This window comes from Haliotis rubra, unplaced genomic scaffold, assembly GCF_003918875.1.
Source record: "Haliotis rubra isolate DU_JTF1 unplaced genomic scaffold, ASM391887v1 Scf25, whole genome shotgun sequence".
Lineage (NCBI taxonomy): Eukaryota > Metazoa > Mollusca > Gastropoda > Lepetellida > Haliotidae > Haliotis > Haliotis rubra.
Genome location: NW_025766558.1, coordinates 2,029,688 through 2,051,436, shown reverse-complemented (window position 1 = coordinate 2,051,436; position 21,749 = coordinate 2,029,688). Strand labels below are relative to the sequence as shown.

At 39.4% G+C, this 21,749-nt stretch overlaps 1 protein-coding gene across 2 annotated transcripts; it reads left to right on the top strand.

Moving 5' to 3' along the window:
• The first annotated feature begins 12,841 nt into the window (after window positions 1–12,841).
• LOC124279419 (transcriptional repressor protein YY1-like) lies at window positions 12,842–19,263 on the top strand. 2 transcript variants are annotated; one of them, XM_046715244.1, is made up of 8 exons: window positions 12,842–13,336; window positions 14,664–14,814; window positions 15,866–15,952; window positions 16,522–16,579; window positions 17,071–17,229; window positions 17,486–17,655; window positions 18,071–18,103; window positions 18,506–19,263. In XM_046715244.1, the coding sequence occupies exons 1-8, from the start codon at window positions 12,883–12,885 to the stop codon at window positions 18,552–18,554; spliced, it is 1,161 nt and encodes a 386-aa protein (XP_046571200.1). In that variant the 5' UTR covers window positions 12,842–12,882; the 3' UTR covers window positions 18,555–19,263. The 2 variants fall into 2 exon arrangements, with proteins under 2 accessions (XP_046571200.1, XP_046571201.1); XM_046715245.1 differs by lacking the exon at window positions 15,866–15,952.
• Window positions 19,264–21,749: the final 2,486 nt, after the last annotated feature.

Sequence of the window (21,749 nt, the reverse complement as noted above, 5' to 3'; positions counted from 1 at the left end):
TAACTACCCGGATCACTTGGACATATTCGGCAATGGTTGCACAAGAAACCCAAATGCCTTAAAAACTATGTTGTTAAAACCAGTCTACCAAGCAACTCTTAATGATGTTGGCCTCACTTAATATATCAGACATAAAACCTTTGGGGCTTCCGGGAGACTTTAACCCGACACTAAAAGGGCGGCTTATAGGCTGATTCTATAATCCGTGAACAGCCAAGCAATAATGAGATCCGGATTTGGATTAACGAACGAGATGAGTCTGAAGGATTACCTGGTCATATGACGTCACGCGCGTTGCACGTATGTACAGCAGAACATAATGCTAAAATAATTTTTAGTAATTTGGAGAAAAGGTCTCTGGTGCATGTCCCCGCGGGTCATCATGGCGGCGGGCGGTTTTGTACAAAATGTCCGGAATACCACCGTTAGGTTTACTTACTGCCTACGTCGACTGTTTGAAAAACCCAGCCCTTTGTGTTTTCAAGTTAAAAACGTTTGACAAAACACATTATCATTCCCGTCATAAAAGGTAACATTAGTGGTGGCTGGTCGTGCGCGCTGACTTTATGACGTGCCACAGTGCCCCTGCAGCGCGGGACTCCGTTCATGGCATGGTATATTCCCTGATAGACTAATGCTTAGTCTCTGAATATATATAATTTTGATAATAACAAACAAGCCAATTTAAATTGAAAAGGAGCCCCAGGGAGACCAGAGATCCTGAACCTGAGGAAATCTAGACTTGCTTCATTTAGGGCTTTAGCACTGCAGATAGAGCTTGGCAGTAGGGAAAATAATGTGGTTCAGGGACTGTGAGACAGACTAATTCCCTGAGTGACCACCGTCCTCTTACATAATAGGGGAATACAGTGGTCACTCAGGGGAAAATGCATAGGGGTAATTAAGAGTGGTGGTCACTCAGGGACAAAGTTAGATGAGCAATTAAGTTACTCTACCAGAACAAGGCTGTTGTTGTGTTGATTTAAGTAACTACTGTGTCAAGTGATTATGGTCATGGGAACCACTTGCTGTTTTGTCTCGTCCAAACTACCTCGATTATTTACGATTCTTGGTTATGTAGATGCAGGGATACTCTACAACAGGGCCTTATATAGTCTCCCTTGTAGATGGAATAGTGCAGATACGACGTGAACACCTGACGCCGGGAACACACAGGTTCATTATTGGACCATGCATACATTTGTTGAGGGTCAGTAGCTCGGGTTTAGTCTACCTTACAGTCCCTGAACCACATTATTGTATATCTACCACCCAGCCCTCACTGCAATGCTAAAGCCCTAAAGGAAGCAAGTCTAGAATTCCCCAGGCTCCCTGAACTCACTGGGGCTCCTTTTCAAATTAAATGGGTTTATTTGTTACTATCAATATTATATATATTCAGGGACTATAAGCCTTGTCGGGTTGTGATGTTCTCACGCAGCGCTCAGATCATACGCAGTCGTGAGAGCACAAGATATAACCAGGGAGACTATGTTGTAGAGTATCCCTGATATAACTAATTCGCACCTCTAATATTGATAACTCGCTCTTTTGGGGCCAGGTTAGCCTTGCTCCTAGGCTGTACTGCATCCTAAGCCCATGGATGAATAGTAATTCTATCCTTCAAATCAAGCAAGTTTACATACGCGGACAGACGCCAGTCTTTTATTTATATTTTTATAGAAATTTTCATTTAAACTATTAATTATGACCTTAGAGACTTGTGCATGTCTAGGGCCAGGTCAGCGCTTTTACTCTGAAATTATATGTTGTATATATGGATCAAGTAAGAAATAACCTTCACTTTTGTATGGGATAACAGCTATCCTGGTTCATGGACTCCAGGTTATACAAAACACGGCCGCCAGGATCATAACTCGTTGTCCTCGAACAGACCACATCACCCCCAGGTTAAGAGAACTGCATTGGCTACCTGTTGCTAGACGTATAAAATTCAAGTTGCTTACCATCATCTACAAGTGCCTGCAGACCAGCACTGCTCCATCTTACATGTCTTCTCTCCTAAACAACCATAGACCAACAAGAACTCTCAGATCACAAGATAAAGATCTGCTTATCACCAGACCATCCAGTAAGAAATACGAGGACCGCTCCTTTGAATGTGCAGCTCCAATGCTATAGAACAACCTCCCTATGTCGCTGAAATCCGCTCCAAGTCTACAAACCTTTCGAAAACATCTAAAGACACAGCTATTTGAAATGAAATAGACTGGGACTGCCCAAGCGCCTGTAGCAGCCTAGTTGGAATTATTCGGCGCTATAGAAGTAGATTATTATTATTATCAACCTTGCTGACACCGCTGACTTTCACCATTCCGGCCATAGGAATGTTCATTATACAAATAAAATATATTCCATGGTGACCTTTTCGAAAGATATCCGCTTACAAGCAATAAACATTGTCATTGAGTTCAATCACGTGGTTTCAGTTCCGTACAGAATCGACAGTCAGGTGAGTGCGAGAGTTATATTTAGCAAAGAACGTGGTCATTAGCGCTTTGAATACTGCATTTGCGCGTTTATGTCTTTCAGTGATGTTTATGTATGGAATCCTGGAAGGGACATTGTCGCGTTGTCGCCCCCTCAAATACAAGCAAAATGAGGACAAAATTAACCAAAACGCGACACGCGACATTTCGCCCATTTGTCGCATTGTCGCGATGTCGCGTGTCGCGTTTTGGTTTATTTTGCCCCACTTTACTTTTTTTGTGAGGGCGACAATGCGACATAGCGACAATGTCCCTTCTCGGATTCCATAGTTATGTATATAATCGACACACTATACTGAATGTAGCCACTCGCTAATGATATGCATCGCAAGCAGAATGTATGTTTCGTTAAAAGTGCACTTTGCAATTTTGTGCATTACTGTAAGTAATACAGCTGGCTTGAATAATCCTGGCGATATTTCGTGTTTCCATTTCTAATGGCGTTGACTATATATATATTTATCTTCGATCCAGGCGTGGCAATATGCCATCCCAAGCAGTTTATTGATGAAATGAATATAGCACGGCAGACCAATTACTTTGAACAAGCAAAATGAAATACACTCTTTGTCGTTAATTGAGTGAGAGAACAACAACCATTCTGCTACTGCGTCTGCGCGGAACTATACAAACACCAGCTGTTACAACGGCAATGCATATTCGTGAATACATAATACACAGCACAACTGTAGGCTGCTTGTCTGGTGAGGACTGTAAACAGATCCTGCATAGACTGGTGCACCGTCTTTCAGACAGCTGAGATATATGGGATCAACTCGAGACATTTTTGGTACATCCAACAAAACAACTAAATACCGTTGATGTGCAATACTAGACACAGGGATTGTAACTCAACATGCTGCGATCCAGGTATATATTGTCAATGACGGGGTAATATGGTTGATAAAAGCTAGTTGATAATGGCCAAAAATATCGTAAATGTCACACTGTGACTCATTAGTAGAAGCGTCAAAACCCTTTCCACATTCACAAGAAATATCTGCTAAAAGCAGAGTCGATTGTACAATTGTGACTATGTCATGAGCAGATATTTGTTTCTGCAGTGTTACAGCTGTATGATGTTGTTTGTAGACAAATCGAGTCTGGTCCAGACAATCCAGTGATGTCACCATGCGATACGATGACAGAGCATGTGTTTATGAATCACTATGACATAGTCATGACAACAGATATTCGCGAAACGGCGAGCGGATTGTGCTCCACAGGTGGTGCACTGTGTCAATCTCAGGTGAGATACTATAACAGACATTAGAATGTGCAACAGAACACACACCCACACACACACACACACACACACACACACACACACACACACATGGTATTCATGCTGAATATCATTACACACATATATATATATACACCAAATTAAGATAAAGCCATGAGAACATGACTCTGTAACGCTAACTCAAATGTTCTGAAACCAGCTAAATGTCCTTCACTAATTCTGATCAGATATCAACAATATAAAAGAGTCACTGCTGCTCTGCTGAGCAGAGTTAACTCAGATGGACATTTTGGTCACTGCCAAAGGTTACTGGTTATAGATTTTCCATCACATTAGAATGTGCAACAGAACAGGTGGATCATAAACGTATGCAAAGTCTAGTCAGTTGTTCACCTGATGCCCTCGGGAACGTATGTTACAAATCAAAATAGGAATTACATCGGACATTTTGGTCACTGATGCATCACAAAGCACACATGCCCTTAAAGATTTGAATGCTGTATATAGATACAGATATATATATATAGATATATATATATATATATATATATGTATATATATAGATAGATATACATGACACAAAGCACAGATATATATAGATACAGATATGCATGACACAAAGCACAGATGCCCTATATATACAGATATACATGACACAAAGCACAGATGCCCTATATAGATACAGATATACATGACACAAAGCACAGATGCCCTATATAGATACAGATATACATGACACAAAGCACAGATGCCCTATAGATACAGATATACATGACACAAAGCACAGATGCCCTATATAGATACAGATATACACAAAGCACAGATGCCCTATAGATACAGATATACATGACACAAAGCACAGATGCCCTATATAGATACAGATATACATGACACAAAGCACAGATGCCCTATATAGATACAGATATATACAACACACAAGCACAGATGCCCTATAGATACAGATATACATGACACAACAAAGCACAGATGCCCTATAGATACAGATATACATACAGATATACAGGACACAAAGCACAGATGCCCTAGAGATACAGATATACATGACACAAAGCACAGATGCCCTATAGATACAGATATACATAACACAAAGCACAGATGCCCTACAGATACAGATATACATGACACAAAGCACAGATGCCCTATAGATACAGATATACATGACACAAAGCACAGATGCCCTATGCCCTATAGATACCCCTATAGATACAGATATACAGGACACAGAGCACAGATGCCCTAGAGATACAGATATACAGGACACAGAGCACAGATGCCCTAGAGATACAGATATACAGGACACAGAGCACAGATGCCCTAGAGATACAGATATACAGGACACAGAGCACAGATGCCCTAGAGATACAGATATACAGGACACAGAGCACAGATGCCCTATAGATACAGATATACATGACACAAACTATAGATGGGGGATCGGGTGGGGGGGAGGGTATGTGGTTTCCTTCTTATATTTATGTAAACAAGCTCGCACTGTCGGAAAACCAAAACAGCACTGATATCAGTACTTACATCACGTGGCTGACAAAATGCACTTGGTAAGAATCATACTTGTGTTTGTAACGGGCAGGCTACATATTAATGAATCAGCTTTAAATCTTGACTCTCCAAACTGGACAAATATATTTCTCCAGTATAGGGTTGTACAAAAGATGTAAAACTTTTAGAATTTAAATTTAAATTTCTTCACCGCATAGTTTACACTAAGAGGGAACTAAAGGTTATGAACCTAGTAAACGATGATATCTGCACTTTTTGTAAAACTGACCGGGAGGACTTAGCTCATGTCTTCCTTCAATGTGAATATGTAAAACATTTTTTGGTGAGTCTTGAACTATTTCTGAATACCCACATTAATATGGGTATAACTCTGGATACAATGCAGTCCTTTTGGCTATCCAGACAAATATAAATTGCTGAATCACCTAATCCTACTGAGCAAAAGGCATATTTTTCTATGCAGTGTAAAGGGCAACACCCTATCAGTGGATAAGGTTATAAATAACATCAGACAAGTTTATGCCATTGAAAGGTTCATTGCTTGTAAGAACAACAAATATAATGCCTTTGATAAGAAATGGTCTCCACTCACAAATAGTTTTAAACTTTAAGTAGATGTCATATAGATGTTATTTAGTATTGGCTTTCAGCCACAGTTACTGCTCAATGTAAACAATGTACAATCACTGAACTTTGTAGTTCAAACACACCTGTACAATTTTAATCAGATAAATTATGTATGATTGTTGTTTATTACTGTGACTGCAGCTACTGACTGTCTTCTCTCTGAGGATTTTGTACTACTGCTGAGTCTTAGGATCCATAACCTGTAGATTTTTAGTCAGATAAACTACATCTGATGGTGTTTACTATTGGCTTATAGTTATATACTTACCTCCATTTGCAAACACTATGCCTTTTTAACCTTTTGCAGGTCAATATGTTTACACATCTATAGTCAGATAAAACACACCTGATATGGTAGCCTATTAGCTCATAGTCATAGAGTGACTCTTCTTGCAGACTTTCTGCCACTGTTCAATTATTGTATTTTCAAACATGCTTGTACATCTCTAAGCTGACAAATTACATCTGATCGTGTATACTATTGGCCTTTTGGTTTGCTATTAGCCTATAGCCATATGTGCCTTTCTTGAACTTTGCATCTCAAACAGTCAGATTGTCTGTCTATATCTGATTTTATGTATCACTGGCATACAACCTTGAAGTTTACATTCTCTGTCAAACATTGTGCCAATCTTGAACCGGATTGTACCAGCCGGAGATAGAGTATATCTGGTTTTATACAGCAGTTTTATATAATACTGTATATCTGTACAGCCATAGAATTACTTCATTACACTTTTCAATGTCCATCTCCTTGAACTTTGTTATGAAGCTTGTACAACAAGCTGATGCCTGTTCGTACCCATGTGTCTGTACCCATTATGCTGGAATAAAAAAAAAAAAAGGAAAGAATTGATCTTCCTTGTTAAATAACGACACATGTATAACAACCAGAACGTGGCGTGATTAAAGAAGCGATAGTGCTTCGTGTATTGCAGCTGTGGTAACCGAATCTGTTTGCTGCCTTCTCAAGACGATTGTGACATTGTTGAATTGTCACTGCATGGGCCACTATCAATCAGTGCTTTTTTAATAGGTTCTCAATTCAAATCTGCACCGCACTATATATGCTATCATTGCAGGCGTCGTAGGGGCGGTGGGGTCAGTGGTTAAAGCGTTCGCTCGTCACGCCGATGGCCCGGGTTGGACTCCCGGCATGGGTACAATTAAATTAGACTTAGGCTTAGTCTCTGAATATATATAATTTTGGTAGTAACAAACAAGCCCATTTAAATTGAAAAGGAGCCCCAGGGAGACCAGAGATTCAGAACCTAAGGAAATCTAGACTTGCTTTATTTAGGGCTTTAGCACTGCAGAGAGGGCTTGGCAGTAGGGGAAATAATGTGGTTCAGGGACTGTGAGACAGACTAGGGTACAATGTGTGAAGCCCATTTCTGGTGTCACCCGCCGTGATATTTCTGGAATATTGCTAAACGCGGAGTAAAACTAACTCTGTCAGTCATTGCAGGCGTTGTGATCTAGCGACAGATGGATGGTACATGATTTATCTCTCTGTCCTTCAATTAAGCCGGTATTTACATTCCCGATCTGACAACACTGTATTTAGTTATAGAGTTGAACACCGGACCGGTAAAGATGTTCATGCACATTAGAGCTCAGCGATGGCGGTCAAATATCAGGATCGTATCGGTGATCTCAACATGATCAGTTTGTTGCTGTAGTCGTTTACCGCTGCACTCACCAATATCCCAGCCATATACATGGCGACGGTCTATAAATAATCGGGTTTGGATGAGACATTCCATTGAAAGACACCATGAACCCAAAACAAGGCAAATGGAATACGAAGACATGCGCCATGCAAGTCTGCAAGCATGACCACTAAATCCGCGTTAAACGCCTATTGTATGAATACATTGGTTGCGATAGACCAATACTAACCCGGCCTCTAACACAATAAAGCTTAGACATTTCCTTGATGGATATTTGAAGGCAGGTGTTTTCGGATATAGATATGAATATATCTCTTGTCAAAGATGAGTTTGTGTGCTAATTGTCGTATATGAATTTACAGGTCGCCAAGAGTTGAATGTGTGTAGCCTACACGTTGCGCTTAGATATGAATGTATTTGTTGTGAGAGATGGATATACAGGTTGCCAAGAGATGAATGTGGGTACAGGTTGTGACTTATGAATATACTGGCTGTCAGAGATAAATATTGCAATTTCTGAGGTACGAATACATCGGTTGTCAGAGATGAATATGTGTACAATTGGTGAAGTGTGGCTATACAGATTGTCAGAAATGATTATGTGACCAAGTTGTGTCGAAAAGAAGTTAAGCATGTTTTTCTTTAAGATCATGTTTTGACTACAAGAAATCACAAAAAGGACAGTTTCCTTCAATGTTCTAATAATGGATATGGCACAACACACAAATCAACTGTTTAGGCTTACAAGGATGATTACCCATTGACACCCATCCCGTAGACACCCGGCGAAATGGTAACTACATATGGTGCTTCAGAACACTGCTTGTGGAGAATGGTTATCGTCGACTGAGCCTCATTAGTGCCGTGTCTCCACGATCTGACGTCACCCATCACGCCCAGAACGTGGGCGATGCATCGCCCCATTGGTTTCCCTGTATTTTCAAACCAAACGACTGGCAACTGTGGCAAATGTGGCATTAATTTTTCAACCAATTGCTTTAAAGGACATGCTGAGAGTTATGCATACCAATAATTTGCCATCTTTGGTCATAGCGGCAGAAAAATGATTGAACACTGAAACCCGTGCAGATTAAATTCCGACATAAACACTGCACTTACGAAAATTCGTTGGTTTGCTTTAAGGGTGCTTAACAGCTTTTCAGGTGTAATAGTAATAGCATATTTGTTACGCGCATATATCCATGCTAAACCATGCTCAAAGCGCACAAGAGAAATATGAGATTAATGGTAAAGAGCTACAGTTCAGAGGCTATCTTGAACATGTGTGTTTTTAGATTGGATCTAAAAGAATTAAAGTCACAACAGTCTCTGAGGCTCTGCGGGAGACTGTTCCAGGCTATAGATCCTGCATGGACAAAGGACCTGTTTCCATACATCACTGTCTTTACTTTGGTAACAACAAGCAAGATCTTATCCTGTGAACGGAGAGATCGGGAAGGTGTGTACACGGTTAGAAGATCGGATAGATAAGAAGGTGCAGTTCCAGTACTGAGGCAGCGGAAAACAAGGCATAAGAGGTGTACATATATACATGTATAGTGTTGAGGTGTTGAGTTTTCCATTATAATGTTTTTTGTCTACACGGAATAAATGCAGAGAACAAAGAGGCATCTCCCGACACTTTCATGCACGTGTCAATGTGCATGAAAATATCTTTGAGAAAAATTGCTTCACAGTTATGAGGAATCGCTAGCTGGGGCTTTGCCTATAATGTATAATATTTCGCTATTAAAGTGTCATTGACAATGTGTAGCTGAATGAAAATGCTGTCAGTGGACGTCAAGAGAGTGTTGCAGTTGCACGTCACCTCGACGTTCATCAGAGCACCATCGGTCGTTTTGGGAACAGATATCAACACACCAGTGCTACGCAAGATGGATCACGAAACAGTAGATTACCGCTGCAAAACAGGATTGTTACATCCGGGTACTTCATTTGTGGTATTTTACAGTCACAGCACTGTGCAACTGCAAGTAGAGTGCTGGTTTGAGAATCAATTTAATGTTATCATTTACGGAAAGATAGAGAGGGGTAAGGGTTCATATCCTCCACGCAGAGATTTAGCCTCGTGTGACTTCAGGGCCAAAATTGTAAGGATTCACATGGTTCCGATCATTGACCGCCGGACGGAGGTGTTCTAGCAAGCTAATGTCCAACCTCACACAGCCTATGCCACTATTTAATATCCGCAGAATGAGAACGCAACAGCGGTCCCATGACCTTCCAAATAACCCGACCTCAACCCAATCGACCATTTGAGTAATGACCTCAACTGGCGTGTTCGTGAACGCCAACCGGCGCCCCATCAACTGTCGCAACAGGTCAGAATTCCACAAGATCGAACTCAAAGACATATTTAGACTAACGCTTAGTCCCTGAATATATACTTCCCATCAAAAGTTTAGACTCACTAGTGTAAATATAGCCACTTACTTCAGGCAACTGTACTGAACTAAATATTGCAAAATATTCCATACTGTTTAAAGGGTACTGTTTACACATGAACTGATGTATTGTAAAACAAATTCGTAACGTTGAAAAGATAATTGTCATGAGTTCAGTAAATGATAAATATCTGTGAAAATTGGCGAATTCTTAACAAAACATTACACCAAAACGCACATGCTTTTCAGCAATTTGATGCATGATCCTTGTGCAATTCATCTGCATAAAGTTTGCAGTTGGTTCCCCCAAGTTAGTGGAGAAATCAATCTTCGATGTAACCACATATATATGCATAACATATAGTGAGTGTTTTAAGTGAGTAAACTTTTGATGGAAAGTATATATAATCTTGACAGTAACAAATAAACCCATTTAAATTGAAAAGGAGTCCCAGTGAGTTGGGAGACTCTGAACCTGGGGACAGCTAGACTTGCTTCATTTAGGGATTTAGCATTGCAGGTATAGTTTGTGTCAGGTATAACCAGTAGATACGGCATCTGCAGTTTGTGTCAGGTATAACCTATATATACATCTGTATAGTTTGTGTCAGGTATAACATATATATCTACTGGGCATATGTGCTTTGTGTCAGGTAAATACCTATATATACGGCATCTGTAGTTTGTGTCAGGTATAACCTATATATACATCTGTAGTTTCTGTCAGGTATAACCTATATATACATCTGTAGTTTCTGTCAGGTATAACCTATAGATACGACACCATGCAGGTGATACACGTGTCATGTTGGCCCGACACTTCACAGCTAAATGCAATACCGTCTGTATGTTCACTTCGTGGGGTATCCAGTCCTTTTACGATTGCTTCTATTGCTTTTGGAGGCGCTTTCGGAAATTGTGGAGATCCCCCAAGAACATGATTTTCTTTTTGAAAATATATACGGAAACAGAACTGTGAAAAACATTTGACGCATTTAAATATGACTTTGATTTTTCGATCATTAATAATCATGTGTCTATGATGTGGTCCTTTGATTTGAAACCCAGGGCCATTGAGATCAGTGATGAAAGGCATTGTATACTCACATCGGAGATTACATGGAGTTTTCTATTAAGTCAGCGTAGACTAACAAACATAGGTCCAGAAACCAGGCTTCGTATGACGAGACTAACGTGATCAGGGGGCTGATTGACTGTCATCGTAGTCTATTGCTTAGATCCATGCTCATTGTGTATCACTGGATTGTGTGGTGCAGAGTCAATAATTTACGAACAGCATCAAATAGCTGAAATGTTACTGGTTACCGCGCTGAAAAACAAAGTTTGCGGCTCAAAACAGTACAATGTATTATCCTGATTTGAAAAATCAAGTGTGAAGAAGTTTTGTTGATGTGGTGGTATATGAGCACGTAACATCCACGGTAGCACTGGCGTACTGTTTGAATACATGGTACTCAGTAGTGCCGTATGGTCGTCTAGACTTTGAACACCCAAGTCAGCCAGTCAGCCGGACTTGTGTGTTTGTGTGGGTGGGGAGGGGTGGACGTGGGGAGGGGTGGACGTGGGGGTGTGGAAGTGTTGTACTAAGACACTTACACTTAAGTACGTATGCATTCGTGAGTGGTGATGCCACGACTGAAAACGACTACTCATTCAAGTCACGAAATGAATGAGAGTTTAATGAGAGTTTAATGAGACATAGACCATACACTGATATAGTATGATAGATAGTATACCGGTAAGCATAGCCCAAAGACGTACTTACCTTCCTATGTACCTACCCATCTATTTATTTATGTAATAATATTTATTCATAGCATTGTCAGTGAAGCAGGCTGAACTTAGTTATGTTATATAGAGTTATTTCACTCGAGTGATTTAAAGTTTCAGATAAACAAAGAGTGAGTGAGTTTGGCTTTACGCCGCTTTTAGCAATATTCCCGCAATATCACGCTGGGGACACTAGAAATGGGCTTCACACATTGTACCCATGTGGGGAATCGAACCCGGGTCTTCGGCGTGACTAGCGAACGCTTTAACCACTAGGCTACCCCACCGCCCCTAGATAAACAAAGAACTTCAATAGTCATTAAAACTTCAGTTTTCAAACTATCTGCAGTTGAAGACAATCAGGGGCGTAGCTACCATAATAAAAAAAAAAGCCCGGGCTTACACGTGATTGTTGCTACAAAGGTTGGGCAAACCCTCGATACTAGCTTAATAAAAACCTTTACACAAAAATGGCTTGCTACGCGTCTGACAACTGAAGTCTACACACAGCAGACTTTATGGTAGTAGCATATGTAACGACCATTATATTTACACATTCAGATATTGATCTGTGCAGGAGTCCCTAGATATGGATAAAGTGTCAATTTGCATATAACCTACGAAGGTAAGTTTCAACACTCTTAAATCCCCCATGGCTGAATGGGAATGGTTATCCAAAAGATATATTTTAAATCAGGGATAATCTACAGCGTCTTCTATTCTCCCTGGTTAAATGCAGCTTCGAATTCTTCTGTTGGAAGACGCCGGGTTCGAGTCATGTTCGTGACATTTGTTTGTTTCTGTCTACATATGGCATAAACGCTCCGTGATATATTTACAAAGAGTTTTGATGTAGAAGTTTAATCTGCATCGTGTATATACGTAGTAAAATGTACACACAATTAAAAACACGTATGACTGGCGAGTTGTTTTCATTCGTTTGTGACTGTTCGCATAAAGTTGTCAGAAAAACATGCATCCTGGTCCACTTATCATATCGCCAAAACACAGTCACGGAAACACCCGACAGGTGCCCGAAATGTTGCTTCGTTGTCAGCCATCACAAGCCTGCCATTGAAGGGGAAACCAAGATGGCGTCCGTGATAGGCTCCGAAGTGGAAATACAACATGAAGTGGAAGTCGAAGCTATTCCAGTGGAAATGCAAATAGCAGAAACAATTGAAACAACAGGAGAAGTGTCAGTACAACCTATGATAGCTCTACAACCACTGCCAGAGTCAGCTCATGAGGAAATAGTGTTACAAACACGAGAGGAGGTTGTCGGTGAAGCGAACCTCGTGTATGCGGACGGCATTCCTGTTCCAGCTCCTGAAATTGAAATATCTACAGAGGAAACGACAACTTCGCGTAAGGGAAAGGGTGGGAAAAAGAAAGGAGGCAAATCAAGAGGCTTGGTTAGTTCAGGAGTGCTTGGATCAAGCGAATTCAGTCTCGGGGACTCCACATCTGCAAAGAAATGGGAACAAAAGCAAGTGCAGATCAAAACCCTGGAAGGAGAGTTTTCCGTCACTATGTGGGCCACGGGTAGGTGTATTATGCTTTCTGTTAACATGAGAATTCGCATGACTGTTGGATGTATGGTATTTTCAGTCGCGTGTTGATATATGCCTAGTACTCTTTCCCTCGGCTGTCACCGGAGGAAAGTTCCACAAAAAAGACAGTAACAGGCATGTGACGTAAGACAACCTTACTGGAGTGCTGCATTTTGCATCTCATTTCCAAAGAGCCCCTAATCTTTTGCTGTATGTGGTTATTTTCAATCAAATTGTTGGAAATTCATGTTTGTTTTGAAAGTGTCGTCGGCCATCATGTTTTTCATGGGCGCCGCCATATTTCGTTAGAACATGGCGGAATTTAGCAATGGCGACGGTCAGCCATCTTTGTTCAGACCTGCCAAAGGGAGCTCCGACGAAGATTTTCAAAATGTCACATTTAGTGAATATTTTTCGCAGATTATCACATGCAAACCCTTTTAACATCAAATAAACTATCGACATATTTGAACATCTACACGTATTGTGGTCGCTTACAATATTTATTGAGCAAAATGTCGATTTGACCTTGAAACAACCTTGAAGCACTCCAGAATGAATGCGCACTCGCTCTTTGTTTGGCCTATAGTCGTGTGATACAGACAGTGACTAATACACAACATTTTGTAAACCTGAAAATCTCTCAGGTGATAGGATTTTAATGTTTCTGACTGAAAATTCTCCTTTCTCTCGTACATTTGCGTCATAACCAAAATAATATCCATCTTTCCAATCGGATTTTGACAAATTGTTGACAAAGTTCACATTTCTTTTCATTAGAGGATTTTTTATGTTGTATGTATGAATTAAATTAATTGCTTTCGGGTGACAGAATAGGTACATCTGTTTATTCTCTTTCTAATTGTAAAATTCATGGTCTTGTGTCAACAGTTTTAACTGGAACTAGGACAGAGGGTTTTTAGTGCTATTAATAGATGTGAATACGACACAACTCGTTTTGGATGGTGTACATTTGATGCTTCTCACAGAATGGGTAAATCTCATCACATGGGTTCTATAATGTTAGTTCTTAATGCCATATGTAAAGAAACATAAAATACAAGAGTTGTTAAAACAACTGGAATAAAAAAAATTAAAGACTATTTTGGTGCTTGACATAATGCGTTTCTCTTTACCCATCAATTTTGTGTTAATAGTAGGATGGCCTACATGACAGTATATACATCAGTTTTATGTTTACAATAGATATTTTTACTTAGCAACCATTTTTGAAAGTAATGTGTGCATCCTTGTCTGTGTCTGGATTAATGTACTTAATGCTAAAATTATGTGACTCCAGTTATTATGTGCATTTTCAGGTGCAGAAGATCAGGGAAAATTAGATGATGATTCAGTTACGGGGGATTCCGATGCAGATTTTACAGAATACATGACAGGAAAGAAACTGCCACCAGGAGGAATACCAGGACTTGACCTCAGTGACCCCAAACAGCTAGCAGAATTTGCCAGGTACTGCCTTTGTCAGCTCACATGGTTTATGTCGAAGAAATCTTGAAGAAATGTGTTGTTGCTGGTCATGTGGAAGGTTTTCCTGCTAATTCCTGTGGATAGTATTTTTGACACTTTTCGCTTTTGATGCTTTTTGGTGTTTGTATACTCTGTTTTTTCCTTTTAAAAAGGCAAACTGTCTTGACAATGTAAATATTAGTATTTGTGGTTTACATTATGATGTGTACACACATTTTCTTCCTATGGTGATAACATCTTCTTTCGCATCCAAAACTACCAAGTGTCTCAGGTAACAAAGCTGAAAGCACCACTTGTTAATTTATTCATTATTTATCATGTTTATGAATTCAATTTGCAAATTGTAACAAGGCTAGGATTTTAATGGAATGCAGCTTCTGTGTAAAGCGTAACATGTGTTTTTATGAGTGTTTTCAGTCCACGTTCAGTGATGCTTTCCTTGTTAAAATTGAGTAGTCTCTTCTTGTTCCTTGATAGAACAGTTTTGTGTTTTATCTGTAGCTAATCAAGTATTCCTATGTAGTTGATCATGTTAGTGACAGCTTGAAGTAAGCCTTAAAGTATGTCATGTGTAAAACAGGGCTATGTTTCTCTTGTTCCGTCAGATTTTTCCCCTCTACTTTGTCTCAAGATGCATGTATTTGTCTGCTTGGTGCTGTATCATGAAGTGTAAGATAATTTCACATGGAATGAAGAAAAAGATTCAGTGCACAGTCTGTATGGAAGGGATTTAATGTGTCTAGACTATATTCTTAGTGTCTTAAATTCCGAAAAGTGAATCACTACAACCCAAGCATACTGTTTCACTGACTGATGGTTTCGCATAGGTTACTTGGAAAAGAGATGAACACAGACCTTGTTGCTAGCTTTGATTTACGAGGGAAACATTTGAAGTACATGTATGTTGTTTGCTGTTCTGACCACGAGACTGCTGCTGTCAGATTGGTGAGCTGGTCAATGCATTGCTGGCTACTTGATGGAGCCTGCAACCAAGTGTCACCTACTTATGCTGTAATGATGTCCACTATTGCAGGAGCAAGAGCACGTTTTCCCCACAGTCCAACTTGCTGCCTGATTACTCTCAAGGCCTTGAGTGTAACTATGAACAGTTAGCCCACAGGTATTTGCTCCTATATCTTCCCTTTATAACAGCTGATAACTAACACCCTCCTCCAGCACTCCCATCTTGGAAACCATAACTCTCACGTCAAATGTTGAATATCACAAAATATTTACAAAATTACTCCCAGTTTCTATTTGTACACCGTTGAAATTTGTGGAAAGAAATTTCCCACTGCACTTTTAATGTTCCTATTGAAATCTCATCGAACAATGTTCAACTATTATCTGCCATTATATTTTGATCGAGTTGCCCAGATCATTGTGTAAGTGTGGAAATGCTTGGTCAGGTCTGCTATGTTAGTGAAGATTGTATAACAAGTTTTAATCTCCCACAACACCTTTGTTAACACAGTAGCTCTTCTGATGCTCATAGCACGAGTAGTTTAGTCCAGACTTATATACAAATGTATGTTGGCATCACTCAGTGGTCCAGTAGCAGTTTTAAGATTTGGATGCCAAATCTTACACTTCATGATATAGACTTGGGTTATCTATGTCATTGGTGTTGGTACTTTTTTGACAGTGTGTTTTGTGATCAGATCAGTAAGCTGGGATTCCATGTTTCAGAATCAAGCCAAGGAAACCTTCTGATGATGTGCCAAGAACAGTTCCATGTCCTCATAAGGTAAAGGTGATATTAATGTGAATGTGAATGACCACAGGACTGGTGCCTACAAGACATTTTTTTGTTTGGTCTTAGCTTTGTACCGAGTTTAGAATCCTTGAAGTTAAAAACAAATCTTATGTTGATTCCAATAACATATCTGATATTTCTCATATATCAGTGACAGGTGAAAACAGGCTGGGATCAAACTGTTGTAAAGTTTGAATTGACTGAGTAAAGAAAAAAGTTTGATTGTGACCTTTCTTTATTGCCAATTTCTGTAACACAAGGTATTACTCTGTAAAACAATTTGCTGTGATATTTCTTTTGTGGCGTCAGATTTCATGAGTTTGGAACATCCACTTAATATTTCCTATGCTGTATTTCACAGTGCTTATGTATACATCCAGTTGTACAAAGTTTTCTATTGATGAATACAAAGATTGATGAATAACATAAGGATGCCATGTCTTGATACATACTTCACAATGTCATGGTATGTTTTGTTGCAGGGGTGTAATAAAATGTTTCGGGATAACTCGGCCATGAGGAAGCACCTGCACACACATGGTCCCCGAGTGCATGTCTGTGCTGAGTGTGGCAAAGCATTTGTTGAGAGCTCAAAACTCAAACGACATCAACTTGTACACACAGGAGAAAAGCCTTTTCAGGTAGGATTCTGCACACTCTAATGCAACTCAAAATACGCTAGTGATTTAGATATAAACTTTCACTGTTTTGGATGTCAATTAATGTTCAGTGTCATTATTAATGGTTTATTGGCAGGTCCCCAGGATTAAAGTAGTATTTGGATTTTTTTTTAGTAGTATGAATACCTGCTGCATTCAGGAATACTATATGCACTCTGTATTTTGAATCTTTGAATTGGACAAAGGGATATTTTTTACTTATGGCTTTATGTTTCAGTGTACGTTTGAAGGGTGTGGCAAGCGGTTCTCTCTTGACTTCAATCTTCGAACCCATGTGAGAATACACACAGGTGACAGACCATATGTGTGCCCATTTGATGGATGTAATAAAAAGTTTGCCCAGTCCACCAACCTCAAGTCTCACATATTGACTCATGCAAAAGCAAAGTAAGTTGTGTTCCCATCCTAGTGTCTTTGAGCTTTAGTCTTATTCCCTGTCAGGTTAGGTCTATTTATCTTGCATTCGTTATTGAGATCATTAGCTGAAATTATTAAGAACATACACATACATGCATCATACTGATCAGTGCCAATCTTAAATTGTTCATGACTGAAATAACATTTTCACTTGCATTTCCTAAGTAGGAAGATTGAATATATATGTTTTAATTCTGATTGTTACAAAGATCTTGATGGTATTTTATATTAGTAAAGCCAAATAAGTACAGGAAATAACATTGTCAAAACATTTACTGTGTGGTAATCTTGGAAACATTTTCCAAATATTGTCTTCCATTCCAAAGGAGATTATGAAGTCTTGTAACTTGTTGTTCATTCCGTTAACCTATGTATTGTATTGTAGGAATCAGCCTGCCTACCAGATCCCGGGGGTCCAGTAAGTAATATTTACACACATCTCTTCCCCTTCCGCTTAGGTGGGGATTCCTGAACTGTCAGTTCCAACCTTGAGTAAATACAGGGTGCCATGATATAGGTGGAATATTGCTGATTTCTGCATTAAGTAACATCAGCTACATACAACATGGTCCTTTCTTTACTGTTACATAACTCAAGTTTATGGTAAGAAATGCTTTTGAATACAAGTTTCTATTGGATCTAAATCAGAGTCTGTGTCAAGACATCGGTCAAGCTTTATGCTATTCAGCTAGCCTGATATAAGTAAAGTGTGATGAGGGCAATCAAAACCAATTATGGTAGTCCATAATGACTAGTGGCATTTATGGTTTGAAATTCTGAACTAGTTCAGTTGTTTCATTAAGTTTTGTTTCTTTTTCAGAGAAGAAGAGGTTGAAACTATTTATCAAGTGAACTTACTGGATCTATGATATGTGACATTTAGACCAGTATGCTGGTTCAATGAGAATACAGATTGTCAAGTGGTGAACAGTTATGTGGAGTGTGTTTCCCCAAACAGAGGGGAGATAACTCACATGATACGTGTAAATGTGTCTTGCTCTTTACCTTGATGTAAAGAGCATAGTTTGAACACAAGTTCAGAACTTCCATGTTGGAATTTGTCGGTGCACCAGTGTTGAAGTTGAAAAGCAAGCAAGTTGTTACTTTATCCCATGGGGATCATGGTTTTACCTTACCAGAAAATTGTCTGGAAATGAAGACGATCTACAAATTCAGAACATGTTCCTGTGATGGAACTGATGGAAATGAAATGGAGAAAAAAGACTCAAAATACACTTTGAATTTTCACAGAAATTAGTAGGGGATGGTTTTTCAAACACAAGTACAGATAAAAGGCTACACATGCCACTGCTAATGATTGCAGTGATTAACTGGGCCCTATCTTATGTTTCTCGGCCAATTGGTCATCAGATAGGGTTTACCACAACTATGGTTCTGGAAGACAGGCAGTGTCAGCTTCACCTGAAGCTGGTTCTAACTGCTAACATTTATGTAAATAACGGATTCATGCATATATTGAGTATACTTGTTTTGGCTTAATGCTTGGCATCTGTGTAATTTGTTCATTTTCAAAAAAATGTAACGTAATAGTATGTAAATAAAATGTTACTAAATATAGGCCATGTGTTGTCTTTGATATGACAGTAATACAGTTTTATGGTCATTGGGGGAAGATTGGGATTCCAGGTCAAGTTGGTGTACATTTCCCATTGCTTGTCTACGAGATATCATTAATACTTTGGTACAGACAGTACTAGATTGCGATATGGTATAATCAGAACAGGAACTGAAAAAGATACCTACATAATGGCGGAGGTTCTCCAGCCCCAGGTGTGAACAAGAGGATCTGGTGTTAAAGAGGACATTTACACTGCTTTTAGGTCTTCAATTTGGGGAAATTGTGTTTTTGAAAAATTCCTGAAACAGAATAAGCTATGCAGATAGAGCAAAAACCAAAGAAACCTCTCCAAGTCATTTCATCATGTCTTAATATCTATTTTGGTGTATCACGTTACTAGTGGTATTCTGGTATCTTGGGTACACATGGTGATGTGTAGTGCATCAAGAGACGTCCGCAGTCATCATTTATTTCCACTATCAAATGAAACATGTAGGTCTTAATGTGGGAGGAAATCCCAAAGTGATGCAAATCTTCATCATTTACTACGAACCACAAGATGACACATTTTACTCAGTACAAAGAGATTGTTAGACACAAATGACATGTACAGTACATGTACAAGGACTTTGTGTACCCCTCTGATAATGTGATATGTGTATATTGGTATGGTTCCCACGTCCGAAAGCTATGAATAGACAATGCCATTTAGAAAGTGGTCCAATGGAACATGTTATATTTGGGATTACACTTAGTAAATTTACACTTATCAGAGGGGTACACAAAGTCTGCTGTCTTCACTACCATTTGTCCGACTTCTATTTTTGTGGAAGCCGTGATGGCTGAGCGGGTTAAGTGGCTGACTCAATCCCCAGATGGGACTCAACCCAACAAAAGTACTAAAGTACTGTCGGAAATAGAAAAAACTGTTTTGGGGTTGTTACTCTATCCCTAAAATTTAGACAACTGCAAGTAGCATATGTTGAAGTAACCCACATCGGCCTATCTGGGCATTCAGTGGGATGTGTAATAGGATATCCAGAAAAGCATGTTTACACGTAAAATAGGGCAAAACTTAGAAAAAATACGAATAGCTGCTAAAAACGATAGATCAGACTATAGATGGCAATTAGGTCGCTCAGCCTGGTATGATGACGGACCTGCGACTCACCTGGCAAGAAATGCACGTGCTGCCAGGCACAAGGGGTCATCTCAAAGACATTTTATGCTTTTTTCTTGTGTATTGAATATGTCTCGTCTATTGATTATCATCTTACGTGTCTTTCATAAGGTTTATGTTGAGATATGTAAGAGAATATGATACCCATAGAAAAGCTTAAATCAACTATCGTCTTAAATGTCTTAAAATATATACGTGGCAAGACCACCCCAAGATCGACAGGACTGGATATTATTTGTAAATGGTTATGACATGCCGTTTACTTCCCCCAGTTTAATTCCCCTAAAGGATTATCTTATCGTAGCTGATATCTCTATCCCCCAGTACGACCCCCAACCACCGTCTGCGACACCCGTCCTGGTTTTGCTTTTCAGACGACCCCTCCTTTCTTTTTATAGTGATATTGAGGCTCCATGGTAGCTACATCCTTAATAGTTTCAGTATTAAAGTTAGTATTTTTTACGTCAGCTATCATTTATAATGAAGCTGAGTCTAGTTTCAAAATAGGCATTTAAAAAGTGTCCTTTGAAATACAATATCATTGCACACTAATTTGCATAAAGCCATGGTCTGTTCTAAATAAGTTGCTTTGGACTTAGGAAAAACCCGCATTGCTCATTTCTGCACTAATCTCTCCTCAGTAGAGTCATTTCTTTACGTTTCCTATCGCCCTACCACTGAGACTAGCTAGGCCGAATGTAGTTTCACAGATATTTCACACTTTCACATTTTAACTTCATAAATTGTAGATATATATGTGAAAAAAGTTTTTTTTCTATTTCCGACAGTACTTCAGAACCTGTACTTCACTGAGAAAGTGTAATCCCAAATATAACATATTACATTTGACCACTTTCTAAATGGCATTGTGTATTCACAGTATGTTTTATGTTCATCCTCATTCCTGAATATTCAGACAACAGGATTCTTAAATCGAGCAGGGGAAAAGGATATCCTTTCATGTTTGTTGTTCAAAATCGCACACAGCAATATTACATGAAACGCAGATTTGTAAATATTCATGACTGGAACAGACAATCCAGTGATTCACATTGTAAACAGAAGGAATGGTGATTCTGTATCAGTGATTTTGTGAAGCTTGACTACCCAATCCATATGATTGCTCCTTGACCAGAATAGGTTGCTGGGTGCGTGTTTCAACCTGGATTGGGGCAGTGGGGTAGCCCAGTGGTTAAAGTGTTTCCTCTTCACGCCAAAGGCCTGGGTTCAATTCTCCAAATTGGTACATTGTGTGAAGCCCCTTTCTGGTGTACCCCCACCATGATATTGCTGGAGTATTGCTAA

Excerpts from the sequence above, each read along its gene's own strand:
- LOC124279419 (XM_046715244.1), top strand. The coding sequence starts at position 12,883 with ATGGCGTCCGTGATAGGCTCCGAAGTGGAAATACAACATGAAGTGGAA. Across the intron at positions 14,815-15,865 it reads CAGCTAGCAGAATTTGCCAG|GAGCAAGAGCACGTTTTCCC; the intron begins GTACTGCCTTTG and ends CCACTATTGCAG. Across the intron at positions 17,656-18,070 it reads TTGACTCATGCAAAAGCAAA|GAATCAGCCTGCCTACCAGA; the intron begins GTAAGTTGTGTT and ends ATTGTATTGTAG.